Below are 13,582 nucleotides of genomic sequence, written 5' to 3' on the forward strand. Positions count from 1 at the left end.
ACAATGATCAGTGTCACTGTGGCAAGAGCTCACTCAGGTGCCACTCTCGTTAACGTCACCTCAAGGCCGAAGGATTCTGGAAACCTTGCCCTGCTCCCTTCTCGAGCCCTGAGTGATCCCCCAGAGTCGCTGTCGGGGCAGGAAGGAGCATTTAGCTGTCAGCCTTCTTGCCGTGTGCAATGCCAGTTGCTCCTTGCGTGTGCTCTGTGCAGCCCCGGAGAAGAGCAGAGAGGGAAGGGGCCGGGCCCAGGGCTGTGGCCCGGGGCGCTGTGCCCGGCGCGGCTCCTCTGCCGGCCCCAGGGAGCCTGAGGATGTCCAACAGTGCCAGGGGAGCTTTCTGTCCTGCCTTTCTTTGCAGCTGAACCTGTTGGTGATGGTCAAGCGACTTCCCAGCCCATGTCCACGACTGAGCCTCAGCGAGAAGATGAGGGTAGGTCAAGGCCTTTCCCCTGGGAGAGCTGCCAGCTCAGAGCCCAAAGGTGGCCAGCGGGGCATCGCTGCAGGTGCCAGGACACAGCTGTGCCCGTGGGTGCCCTCGCCCTGTGGGATCCCCTCCCTGCTCCTGCAGCTCAGTGCTGCCCATGCAGATCAGCAGAGATGACAGAAGCTTCTCTGGCTGTTGAGTTACAGGTGTGTCTGCAGGGAGGACTTCTCCAGCTCCTTTGCTGGTTCCTGCACGCAAGCCCGGCTCCCATCGCAGGGGTGAGCAGTGAGTCCCTGCTGACCCCACAGGCTGAGCACTGGTTTTGTGGGATTCATTCATCTGAAATGGAACTACTTTCTCTTAAGGTCCCCTGAGAAGGAAGAACATGGACATCCCTGGAGAAGACAAGAAATCCCTGGAGGCATCCAAACAACTGGACCAGATGCTGAGTGATCTGGAGAGACGGCGTGGTGGGTGCATTTCCCTCAGCCTTCTCCTGAGCCTCAGCAGCCGGGGGCTGTCGCTGCACATCTGCACACGCCGTGCCCGGCACAGGGGAAGGCATCCATCGCAGCCTCGCGGCCCCGCTGCTGCTTTCACGCCCTGCAGGGCTGTTTCCCAGCCTGGCCTGGCTGCAGCTCCTCCCCGGCCTCTGCAGGAAGGCATTTGGCATCAGCTGACAGGGTGCCCAAACTGCACCACGGGCCATGCACCCCCTGAGATCCCCTGCAATTTCCCGGTCTCCGGGTAGATCAGGAGTGGAGGCTCTTTGGAGAAGGGAGGGCCCTGGCCCAGCCCCAAGAGCCTGGGCATTTTCCTGATCCTTATCCATGGCTTTGACCAGTATTGCCTCCTGAAGATGCCACCACCCAATGGGGAACTGTTCCACCTGACCCAGCTGTCCCTCTTCCTTTCTCCAGGAATGAACCGAAAGATGGTGGCACATCCCACAGGAAACAATGGCTCTGTGCAAGCCCCTGCTGCAGGAAAGGAGGAGCTGCCAGCCACGGGCACAGGCCCAGCAGGTAATTGCTGTGCCGGGCTCAGCCGGGCTCAGCCCTCGGCGGGGCTGTGTGGCAGCAGCTCTTCCCCCAGGGCCGCCCTTGCAGGGCCCGGCAGCAGCCAAAGCTGGAGGCGCCTTGGCTTCGAGGCCTCTGGAGCTCGTTCCGCAGCCCCTGGCAAACGGGACTCGTGCACCCACGTCCCTCCCGCTGCAGCCGCCTCCCGGAGCCGGCCCCGAGTGCCCAGAGGCCCCAGGCACAGGAGCAGCCCCGAGCGGGAGCCCTGCCGCCAGCCCAGGCCCAGAGGCAGCCCTGGCTCCCACACTGGGCAGGGCTGCTGTGTGTCCTGACAGGGCCTGGCTCTGTCCCCCTGCGCTGCGGGAGCTGTCGCGGGGCAGGGAGGGTCGCGGGGCAGCTGCTGCTGCAGGGATGGCTTTGGCCCGTGTCCCTCGAAGGAGCCCCTGCCCCAGCAGCTGCGCTGCCCCCGGGCTCTCCTCCCGGCCCTCTGGGCTTTGTTGGTGGCACAGCCTGTGCCCAGGGGCGGCAAGGTGCCTGCAGGCCCCAGCTCCGGGGAAGCAGAGAAGGTCCTGGCCGTATGCAACGTGCTGCCAGCTCAGCAGTGCTGCACAGCACGGGCTCACGCTCCCCATTGCTCCCACAGGCGTGCTTGGCAAGTCAGACAAAAATGCCCAGGATACACCGAGCAGCCCAAGAGTTTTCTGCCCCCAGGATGTGCGCAAGTCCTGCATGGTAGGCACAGTAGTGACACTGATCACTGTGCCACTTTCCATCGTCCTGTGCTATGTCGGGTTCCGGTGGTGGAAGGGCAAGGAACAGTAAGTTGTTGATCTCCATCCCCCAGCTTCCTTTAAAGGCTGCTTGTAGACAGGAAACATTCCCCGTGAGGCTGCTGTGGAGCTGTGGCGAGTCCGTGGTTGTCCAAACAACTCTGCTGAGGGTTCTGCTGCTGTGCAGTGCTTTAATTGGCCTCTTAGTTGCTGGGCCTTGTCCTGGGGAGCCCGCTCGGGCTGCAGCCAGTGCTGCTGCCACAGAGGCTGCCTGGCCAAGGGCAGCCCCAGGAGCACCGGGCAGGGGCAAAGCAAGGTGGGGAGGAGAAGGAGCGGGGCCGAGATTGCCCTTGAAAGGCAGACGCGCTCTGGGGCCCGCTCCTGGCCAGGGACCCTGCCCAGAGCCATCCCCTGCTGGCTGGGGCCTCGAGGGGCAGCTGTCCACCTGGGCCAAGGTGTGCCAGCAGCTGCAGCCGTGCCGGGGAGCCTTGCCAGCTCTGGGCCCTGCTGGGGAGGAGGGTCCCTGTGTGCCAGGTGCAGCTGGGGGCCTCAGACACCTCCTCTCTCCACAGTCGCCCTGCTCCAGCTCCAGCGTCCCAGCCAGGAAGGCCCGACTCTCCCTCGCCTCCAGGGAGCCCAAAGACCGCCCGTTTTGACAGCTCTCAGACATAGCCTCAGCAGCAGCCGCAGTCACCCAGAAAAGCAGAGCACCAGCACTCTCTGCCTCCCCCACTCCCCCCCAGCCCAGCTGTGAAGCAGAAGCCCTCCGAGATCCCCCCACCTCCTCCCCTCCCGAGCCAGCCACCCTGGTCCTCCAGCTAGGACTGAAACTGGACCAGCCAGAACAGGGCTTGGGCCACCAACAGCTTGGGGCATCTGCTAGAGTAAGTTTTCATACTGTTGTACCTACAACAGGAAGGGCTGAAGACTCTTTCCATGCCTTGTCTCATCCTTTGCTGCTTTGATTTTCATGCAGCTGAGTGCTGGCTAAATCTCATCAAAGAACTTTTTTTGCAATAGCATTGCATGTTTTACCCCACCTGTAAGCAGAAAAAAAATAAAAAATTCTTCAGTTTAGACTTCATTTTTTAGTGTGGTTGGGCCACTCAAATTTTGAGCAATTAATTTTCGATGGCACCTCTTCCCTTTTCCTTACTATCTAAAAAAAGTTCATCTGGACACGAAAATCACCAGAATTACTGAGATTTACCTCAAAGCCCAGAGGACAATCTAGCACAGAATATTCTTCCTGTGTACTGCACAACAAGAAATATTCTGAGGAAATACTGTGGCAGCTGAGGCTATGGAACTCCCAGAATACTGAGCCTGCAGAGGAGGCAAAGAGCCCTGGCAGTGGCTGAGAGGACTTCTCCTCTGCAGGCTCCTCTGAAAGTGTGTCACTTCAGGAAAGTTTTTAAACCTTTCCCTTACCTTCCTCCTGTGCTAAAATGTACGGCTCATCCTGAGAAAATACTAAGCTACAAACAAGTCTCCATTCCTCAACAATAGCTACGCAGGTGCTACCAATTTATCTTAAAGAGCAAAACCGAATGTGATCAGATGAATTATCAAAGCCTATTTGCAGAGAAACCCCACCACATGTGAGCAAACATTTATTAGCGTCAGTTCACTCAAAAGAAACCCAACCTTGTATTAACCAGTGTTTCAAATGAACTTGAATTCTCTTTCCTCAAGTATCAGCTGGATTGGTTTTCTCCTTTTTTTGTCCTAGAGAGAATCTTAGAATGATTTACTCTCGACAGGACTCCTTGGATGGTCCCCAGACCTGGCCCATGCCTTGCCTGGGCTGTTAATGCAGCCTCTTAGCACCACATGACTTTGCCACCCTGTTCAGACCTTGGGCACGGCTGGTGCCACTGTCCCCTCTGGTCCCCTCTGGCTCGTGGTGTGTCCCTGCTGCTGGAGGAGCCCTGCTCGTGCTGCTCCCTGCGTTCAACAACGCCGGTCCTACTCCCCAGCCAAAGAGAGACTAAAATCACTGCTTTGGGCAGCTCAGCATTTGAACAGGTTTAGCACTTACTCATCTCTGTCACAGACAATTTAAAACCCACATACCTACACCATAAAGTCACCTCATCTACAGAGGTAAGGAAGCCTGAGCGAACAGAAGGTCAACTTTCAGGCGCATTGGGTTTTTAATTTAGTGGAAGCACTCACTTGTTCACAAACCTCACTTGTCAAACTGGATTGTGCGATGCTATTGTCTTGCTGCTATTAAAGAGGAAGCAGGGAGAAATTACTTAAGAAATCAGAAACAAACTTGGGGCGCAGGCTTGGCAGACAAACCAAGCAGGGTGGCACCTGCCCGCTTTGCCTGAATCCCTTTTCCTGACGGACAAAGGGGATCGCGACTCCGCTGCGGGGCGAGCCGGGCGCTCCGCGAGCAGCGCTGGGAGCAGCACCGGGGCAGCGCCGGGGAGGCGGCGGCCCCGCCCCGCCCGTCCCGCCCATCCCATCCCGCCCCGCCGCGGGCCGGGGCCGGGGCCGAGCGCTGGGGCGAGCGGGCGCTCGGGATGGTCGGGCAGCGCCGCGGGACGGGCGGGCGCGATGGAGCCGCCTGAGGGCTGGGACCCCTACGGGCGGCCGGCCCGGCGCACGCAGTGGCTGGTCAGCGCCCTCGCCTACCACTACGGGCTGGACCGCGGCGTGGAGAACGAGATCGTCGTGCTGGCCACCGGCCTGGACCAGTACCTGCAGGAGATCTTCCACCACCTGGACTGCGCCGGGGCGGGCCGCATCCCCGGCGAGGACTTCCGCACGCTGTGCCAGGTGCTGGGGCTGGAGGAGGCGGCGGACCCCGAGGAGTGCGCGGGGGCTGTGGGACGGGCTCTCGGCCGAGCTCACCTTCCGCCAGTTCCACGCGCGGCTCTGCGGCCACTTCAGCACCCGCGCGGGCGGCGCGGGGCCGCGGCTGCCGCTGGGCGGGAGAGCGAGCACATCGAGACCCAGATCCGCCTGCGCAGCCCCCGCCGCCGCCGCCGCGCCGACCCCGCCGGCCGCGGAGCCGCGGGCAGCGCCGAGCGGCGGCCGCCGGGGCCCTGCTCCGAGAGTGCTACGAGGAGATCGTGGCGCTGGAGCAGGCCGAGGACCGCATCGCCAAGCTGGAGGAGGAGAACGGCAGCCTGCGGGAGCTGGTGGAGGACATGCGGGCCGCCCTGCAGAGCAGCGACGCGCGCTGCCTGGCGCTGCAGGTGAGTCCGGGGCGGCTTCTGCACCGGCCTCCCGGAGGCGGCTCGGGTGGCCCCGAGTGCTTCAGGAAAGATGCTGCTCTCGGAAAGTCAGTGTTAAAAACCCCTCCACCTCCAGACTGAGACCGAAGTTGCTCGTTCATCCTCGGCATTAACTTTTTAGCAAAGTTTAGTTACAGGGAGGCTTTAAGGAGAAACGTATCTTCACCAGTGTGCCATTGTATGTAGCTATGGGATAGGCTGATGAGCACTCTGTTAAAAGTGTAGGGGAGTTCAGCTTAACAAACCCAAGTGTACAATGCTGCTGCTTCTATTGCACTTTCAGCCAGGATGTGCTGATACCATATACTGGATATGCACCACTGCAGGGTTTTTCCTGAAGTGGGAAAGAACTTCTGGAGTCTTACCTGTACAAGCACATACAGTGCCTCAGTCATAAGTGCCTCAGAAACTTTAGAAGTACATTTTCTTCCGAGCATGGTCACAAGATTTCAGAGTGGGAGCCAGTTCTGTGAGCAGGCTGATGAACAGTCTTGGGCTTCTCTGCAGAGCCCCATTAATTCTGGGGCTGGTTTCTGCTGGTTCTGCTGTACTGGCTCGAGTGAAACACATACACATTTAAAGCAGTTAAATTACTCTGGCATGAAATAGTGTGGAACAGGCAGAGCAGTGAAGGGCAGCATGGACCAGTTGTTCTGGCAGGTCTGATCAGGTCTGATTTGATACTAACACAGGACTCACAGAACTGCTCCGTGTGTAACACTGCCACTTGTGTTAGCTGGCTGCTCCTCTTCACAACGTCCATCATGGCAGGTCAAAGCCACTTTTACCATTTTCATCTGAAAAGGGAAAGGAAATCTGAAGCAAACGTGAAGTCATGAGTCTGAGGCCCCAGGAAGAATCAAAAGGACAAAGAGGAGAGCTCCAGAACACCCCCCAGCTGCTCCCTGCTCTCTTCTTCTGAACACAACTTCATGGGAAATATCTTTTTCAGCACACTACTTGACTTCTGAGTGCAGACCATAGTAATGACATTAAAGCTATACAGAAACTTGTGCAATAACATAATAGCGAGTAGTTTGAAAACTAAATGTATAGCTAGGTATTAAAAACTACTTTCCAGAGATTTTTTTCCTTGTCTCTGTGTTTGGCAAAGGTCAAGTAGCTTTAGCTGCTGATCAACTGTATGTGATTAAAAGAATCCCCAACAAAGCACAATCCAGCCATTTTCAGTCTTTATTAAAATGTCAGTTGCTTTAAAACCCATCAATTTCTCCCTGCTTTCTGCTCCTGGTCATTACAGGTGGGACTGCGGAAGAGCCATGCTAGCCATAAAGAGGAGGGAACCTGTTTCATAGGGAGTAAGAGACCACTAACACAGAACCACTCCCAGACCAAGTGCCTCCAAAGTGTCCTGAAGGAAATGGAGCTCATCCGGAGCTCCAGGGATGGGCAGATTGAAGAAGCAATCAAGTTCAATCAGGAGCTGGAGAGGGAGCTGAAGAGCTCTCAGGAAGCTCTGGTCAGTCTGGAAGACTGCAACCGTAACCTGAAGAGGGAGCAGGCGGAGATGAGGAGGAAGGTGGAAGAGGCCAGACACGCCGTCCTCAACAGTCTTGGCAAAGTGAAGGAGCTGGAAGAGAAAGCTAACGAGGTGCCACATCTGCAAATATACATTCAGCAGCTGGAATCACAACTGCAGCACTACAGGTAGGTTGGAGTCCATCAAAAAGCGCCTATAAAGTCACAGTGTTGGGACACAAGTCAGTTTGAGAATCTCTGGTTGTGGCTTATTAAACGTCTCCAAATACATCTTGTAAAATCTAGCCAGAGGGAAATTAGAAGCTGCTTGTCCATTTTATTGGGTTTCCTCTTATGGATCCCTATCCCTAAGAGAACTGGGAGCATTCAGTGGAAGGTAGGCCAAGTAAGGGTGGTGATCTACAGAGAGCTGAAGTTACTCCTCAAACACACAGCAACAGAACTCAACGTGGCAATGCTTCCAGAAAGCCCCAAAACAAATTCCTGACGGTCCTTCAGAAACCATTTCCAACACACTTATTTTTTTCACTGCATTTCCTGGTCATTAGGTCCCATCCCAAGCCAGCTGCAATCAGATGGCTGACACTCCATTTCTTAAAAAGCTCTTCAGCATGTCCTAGGAACTGGGGAAAAGCACACAAGGACAACTTCTGGCCAGTGGTTTTAAACTCTGCTGTGACTTCATTGCTTCCTCACTGGCAGAATAGGTAATACTGAAAAGAGAGAAGCTGAAGTGTTCCTAAACCCACAAAATAATATAGCGGGATTCTCAAACAAAGAATACATTACTCAACTAAACCCTGCTTTTGTAACAGCATAAACAAATCTTTCCAGAAGCCAGAAAGTTGGTCATGAATTTAATAGTTCACTGCCTTTGTTGCTTTTTATCTCAAATGAAACTTGGACTCATAGATGGTTATTAAGTGTTAGGCATTTCTGCCCAAGTTTAAGACTGACCTGTGGGATAAAATCTAGTTTATATTCTCACTGACCCAAAGCAAAACCAGTATTTATAGATATATTTTTACTTACACTACTAAATCTAGTATTTTAATAAATTGCCTCTTCAGAACTCCTTGTCTCTTCCTAAACTTACACTTCCTCTGTTTGCTTATAAGAAGAATTCATAGTGAGTTATTTGTGGCATCATAGCTATTGTACTGTTTTATGAAGTGAGGAAATTCTAAAAATAACCATTTTATCCAGTGTCTTTCTGTGAGCATTGTGTATGTTAATACTTGCATGGTTGCAGAAGATCAAAGAAGATAAAAGCATTTATTTAAACATCTATAGGATTTAAAAAGCACCGTGAGGGCACGTAATGTTCGAGATGACTGTCAGGGGTCTCTGGATGAATGATACAACTCCTGGTGCTAAAAGGGATCCCACAACTGGTCAGGTCTATCATGTCCTCCTTGGCACGAGCACCAGAGATTTACTATGAGCTCTTGTCCTGTGGAATTGCTTTTCCAAAATATGATGAAGGATAAAAAAGATCACCTGGAAACAGGTAGAGGTGAATGAGTTAAAGGCAGTAAGGAATGTCCACTGGCCTCGCAGAGCAGCAACTTTATGGGTTACATCAAAACAAAGAGTGTGAGTTCAAAATGTAAATTACATGTTCCTTGTGAGATAACCTTCATGTGTAATACTTATTTTTAAATTGCATGCTAATTTAAAGTGACTGTCAAGCTCAGGAATGGTGCTGAACTGACCATTTGGGAACTACACCCCTTTTTTAGCCCCACTGGCTTTGAGATTCCCTGTTGGCCATAAAGCACCTCCCACTCGCCATCCACGTAAAACAGCTCTTGGTGTAAACAGTTTAACTTAGAGATGCATAATGGTAACTGTGACTTGCATGCCTGTGGTCATATTCCACAGCATATGGAATGCCATCATTCCACACATTCCCCGGGGTGGCACCAAGGTGCCCAAACTGGCAGAAAATAGTGAATCAGCAGTGCAGAGCTGTGTGTTAGGGTGGGGAAAGGGTTCAGCAGCAGCATGGCTGGCTCTGCCCCACACAGCCTGGGCTGTCCCAGCTTGTCCCTCCCTTTGCTTGCTCACACTGGTGCTAAGGCAGCACAAACTCCTCCTGCTCAGGGAAATTCACCTTCTCCTGATGTGCAGGAGTCCACATCCATGGCTGTAGCTCGGGTGAGGTGCTGGGAGTGCTTGGTGAGGGGAAGAGATGGGTTGGCTGAGGTGTGGAGAGGGAGGGACAGCTGGGACCCCAGCGGGTTCTGACTGTCACTTGGCAAGGGTGTCACTTGTCCTGTTAGTTCAAGGCAGTCTGTGTTTCAGTCACTACTCCAGTGAGCAGTTTTCTCCCTTGCCAGGTGCCACACAGAGTTTGTGAGCAGGATCTGGGTTTGGCAAGAGCTAGTGCTGCAAGGTAGTGGTGGAGAGAAAGGGGGGATTTGGGTGTTCTGCAAAAGGCATTAACAACTGCAGATATGTCTCCCAAGAATTCACCTTAAGTGGCTTGATGAGCCCCAGGTTTCCTCCAGCTGAAGTCAAATTTCTTCCAGAGAGGATCATCTTCAAGAGTGAGTCTGATCTATGAGCTTTACACACTGCTCCTGTTTATAGTTTCATATTTATAAAGGAAATGAGTTCTTCTTTTAGGTTCAGACTTTAAAAGCTCTTTCAGCATCTAAATCCCTCTTCTAGATCTCCATCTGATACCTGCTTGCTCTCATTTAGATCTGGAATTACAACCATGACCTTAAGTTATAATCCCTAATGCAGGAAACAACACAGTTTGCATTTATTCAGGAAAGTGCTTAAGTACCTGCAAGTGATTAAATGTTGTCCTAAATTGGAGTGTGTAATTATGATCACCTGTTCCTGATTTCATCTTCCAGATTCATATTCCTGTGAATCTGTATGACTTACACATGAAATTCTTCTGAGTGCACAGGTTCCTGTGCCAGGGTTTGAAATGTTCCTGTCACACCGTTAGGTTCCTAACCCAGCCTAGTTGACCAAACAGTTCATAGTTCTTGTCTTCAGGTGCACATCCCAATCTTCCTGCTCTAATGAGTGGGTCAGGTTTCTGTCCCCTTTCCTCCCCATGAGACATCTGGACTATCTTTCAGCTTTTATTTTTTAATCCCTGTCAAGTTAGTGAGTCAGCTGAACTTTAAAGGTAAATTTCAATAAATTCCTTACTGAAAAGCTTGAGTTCAGAGGAAAAAGACATCACAAGAAATTATGTCTTTATCACTGGTATTATATAAAAAGTGTCTCATTCCCAGTGCCTGATTACAGGAGAGTTTTAGGAAGTCGAGCAAGTCCCATTTTTCTGCAGTGCTGCCCAGGGAGTTATTCCCAGAGGACAAATCATTAACCACTATTCCCTAAACTCCCTTTTTTTCCCCCACTAAGTTTTGCTCCAGCACAAGGTGACACCATCCATGTATTCTAATATCGTCCTATGATTTCTAAGTATTGTTTGTAAAAATACCACACATTAAAATGTTACTACAGTAAAAATGTCACATCTACTGCTTCTTTTTATCCATTGACCCATTTGCCCTGTCAGAAAAGGAGATTAGATTGGTTTGACATGAATTGTTCTTGCCAAATATAAGTTGGCTCTGTTTTCTGTACTACACTGGAGGTGGCTTAGAAATTGATTACTTAATAATATTCTTTTTCTCTTAGCACTGGAGGGAACAGAACAATTTAACAATGATTTTTTTTTTTTTGATCCCAGTGTAACAAATAAAAAGAAAGGTCATCTAGAATCGAAATAAACTTCGTAATAGAGAATGTTCACAGAGGGTTTATGTTGCTGCATTAATCAGCAGCACAGTAATTACATAGGTCAGTGAAGGGGGTCATAAAATACCAAAAATGCTTCCCATATGCATGGTCTGTCTCCCAAATTACTTAATTATCCATCAGCATGTATATGTGTTAATGAGTAGGAATCCTTCTGGCATGGAATGCAGAGAGGCTTGTTTCAGCCCCTCGTATTCTCCTGTAAATATGAAGATTGAGGCCTCTAGCATCATTTTCTCCATTTATTTATTTCATCAGTGTCAGTTTGTCTAAGAAGTTATGCTTTAGGTTATCCTATACTGGAAGCAGTTCAGTTTTTCTTCTCTTTCAGGAGACAGTGCCCTGATCTTTTCAATAATTCCTCAGGTTATCATTCACTCTGTAAAATACAACAAGATGGACCAAACAGGTCCAAATCAATAATCCAAGAACAGGAGGGAAATATTGAAATACTCCAAACGAGTACAGGATCAGCTCCATTAAGTGAAGAATAAAAAGCCCTAGGAAGGAAACACTAATGCACAAAAGAAGGTGTCTGTAGTAGGTTATTTCCAGTCAGAATGGTAATGTTTTATATTTAGGCACCCTAGAACTGTTCTTCTACTTTAAAAATTAGACAATAAAGAAAATCTGGACAATTTCTGCTTGACTACTGTCATCAATACCAGCTCCCTGCTGTTGTGAGGTGAGGGACATCTTGGCAATTTGTTCCAGATGGCACAAAATTTGAGTGGGAGCTGTGGGTGTGTGTGTGCTGGACCACACCGAAGGCTGGACAGACCTGCAGGTGGTAAAGACAGGGAGCAGGGACTGATGTCAATCAGTAGGAATGAGGGCACTCAGGGAACTGAGCTCACAGAGAGTGAAATGAAATATTAATTGCAGAGGCTCATCTGCAAAAGCACTCAGATTCTTCTGGATGAACTGATGTCATCACATTTTATTTTCTAACTTTGCTGTAGCTGATACTGTTTTCTGCTAAGGAGTGTGAGAAGTTTTTTATTACAAAGAACTCTGCCAAAAACCACAGAGCCTCATGTTTTTGAAGAAGTTAGCAGTAGCAGGTGAATATATTCCCATCATATGAAGTTTAAACTACTTGTGGGTCTTTAGCCATAGAAGAACCGTAAGCTAAGCAAGCAAATCAGATTACTCTCATTGGGAACACTTTAAAGGAGCATTTTGATTTCACAAGAAGGGATAGTGGAGGGTATTGTTATTTATGGTAGAGAGAACTGTACAGAGCAATTTAAATACATTAATTTGGCATTGTAGAAAATGTATAGCACCTCTTTCTGTGGAAGAGCTACTTTTATTTCAAACACAAGAGTCTTTCAAAACTTCCCATGATAACAGCAAAACCTTCAAATCCGTTCACATAATTGCAAGTTCATTTATCCCCAAGGAACCTGTGTGCTTTGACAATGGAAGTGTAGCCACTTCCCTGGCCTTTTTCCTGGGCTTTTACTTACACAGTGTTTATTCTTGGGAGGCTTTCCCTGGCTTCTCACTAAATCCCCCTTTCATCTGGCTGCCCGTGTTTGCTGTGCAGGGAGTGGAGCAGCGGGAGCACCATGGCAGTGCCACACACAGGGACAGCCCCGTCCTGCTCTGTTTGCTGGCCCTGCTGGAGCTGTCCCTCAGCAGCCCCCAGCACATCCCCTCCTGGGGATGGAGGATGAGAGTGCCCTGCAAGCCCTGCTGCAGCACTGACAAAGCCACAGCCCAAGGCTGAGGAGTCGGTTCTGTCCTCCCATACCCAGAGAGCAGCTGCCTTTCACAGCTGCCTCCTCCGCCCTCCTGTGCACGATTTGAATCATGCTAACCCCTCCTACACCAGAGGGATTCGGGTTTTTTCCCAAGAGGATGTGCAGTCAGGGTTTCTGCAGCTTTTCTTCCCTGAATTAGTGCCTGGAAATTCAGGCAGCAGCTTGATGACAGCTGTGCACCTCCCTCCTTCATCCGCCTGCTCTGACTTTCCCAGTACTAGACTCTCTTACTGCACAATCTTATTACCTGGCTTATCTTATGACCCCCAAGCAGAAAGACTGATTTCATACACAAACATAACTTTAAAGAAAAAAATTCCTCCCCTACCCCTTTCAAACCCAAAGACTGGAGTCCCCATCAGAGGCTGTGACCCTCAGACAGCAGAGCTCCCATTCCAGAGCCACTGGTTTGTGGTTACTGCAAGAACCAGCACCAGACGTGGTCCTGGATCATACCAGCCCTCAGCTACACCCCTCTGGCTTTCTGGGCTGCAGCACCTGTCCCTATCCAGCACTGGCTGTGTGGCCCTTGCATCCCAGGCACCTTGTGCCCAATGGGCACAGCTTGCCCCTGACAGGACCTGGCTGCCCCGTGCCAGTTGGCCAAACCTCCCCTAACAGATGCTTTGAAGAGCCAGCAGGATTTTTGAAATTCACCTTTTCTTCAGCTCAGTTTTATCAGACAAATTAATAATATATAACCTCAAAGTGTAACCTGTGGCTGGAACTTGGGGCTTCTATACTCCCTGTATGTCTAAGACTGGCAAAAATCTGAATTAAAACTACCAGGGGCAAGATCCTGAGAGGACCAGGGTACTGACAAGTGCTTCAGTCAGGCACTTGCACACAAATTTTGTATGAAGTACTTCATTACTCCACTGAGCCCCTCCAGAGATGAAATTAAAACAAATAAACCACCCATATCTCGGGTGGGTTTAGTGTATGTTATTTTTGTGTCAATTCACATGAGTTACTTTGAAAATCTAACAGTGCTGATCACCTACACTTAGGCACAAGCAGAGGATTCTCCGTTCTTTTAAGCTTTTTATTCTGCTGA

At 50.6% G+C, this 13,582-nt stretch overlaps 1 protein-coding gene and 1 long non-coding RNA gene across 2 annotated transcripts in view; both read left to right on the forward strand.

Annotated features, from left to right (window-relative positions):
• Positions 1-353: 353 nt before the first annotated feature.
• LOC120410646 lies at positions 354-810 on the forward strand. The gene is made up of 3 exons (XR_005602946.1): positions 354-430; positions 631-702; positions 790-810. It is a non-coding gene; the product is annotated as an uncharacterized LOC120410646 (long non-coding RNA).
• Positions 811-4,718: 3,908 nt separating this feature from the next.
• EFCC1 (EF-hand and coiled-coil domain containing 1) overlaps positions 4,719-13,582 on the forward strand; it is a 41,834-nt gene continuing 32,970 nt past the window's right edge. The window contains 5 exon segments of the mRNA XM_039559055.1: positions 4,719-5,045; positions 5,047-5,149; positions 5,152-5,277; positions 5,280-5,425; positions 6,726-7,132. Of these exon segments, the coding sequence (XP_039414989.1) occupies positions 4,782-5,045; positions 5,047-5,149; positions 5,152-5,277; positions 5,280-5,425; positions 6,726-7,132 (1,046 nt within the window). The 5' untranslated portion in view covers positions 4,719-4,781.

Source organism: Corvus cornix, chromosome 12, assembly GCF_000738735.6.
Source record: "Corvus cornix cornix isolate S_Up_H32 chromosome 12, ASM73873v5, whole genome shotgun sequence".
NCBI lineage: Eukaryota > Metazoa > Chordata > Aves > Passeriformes > Corvidae > Corvus > Corvus cornix.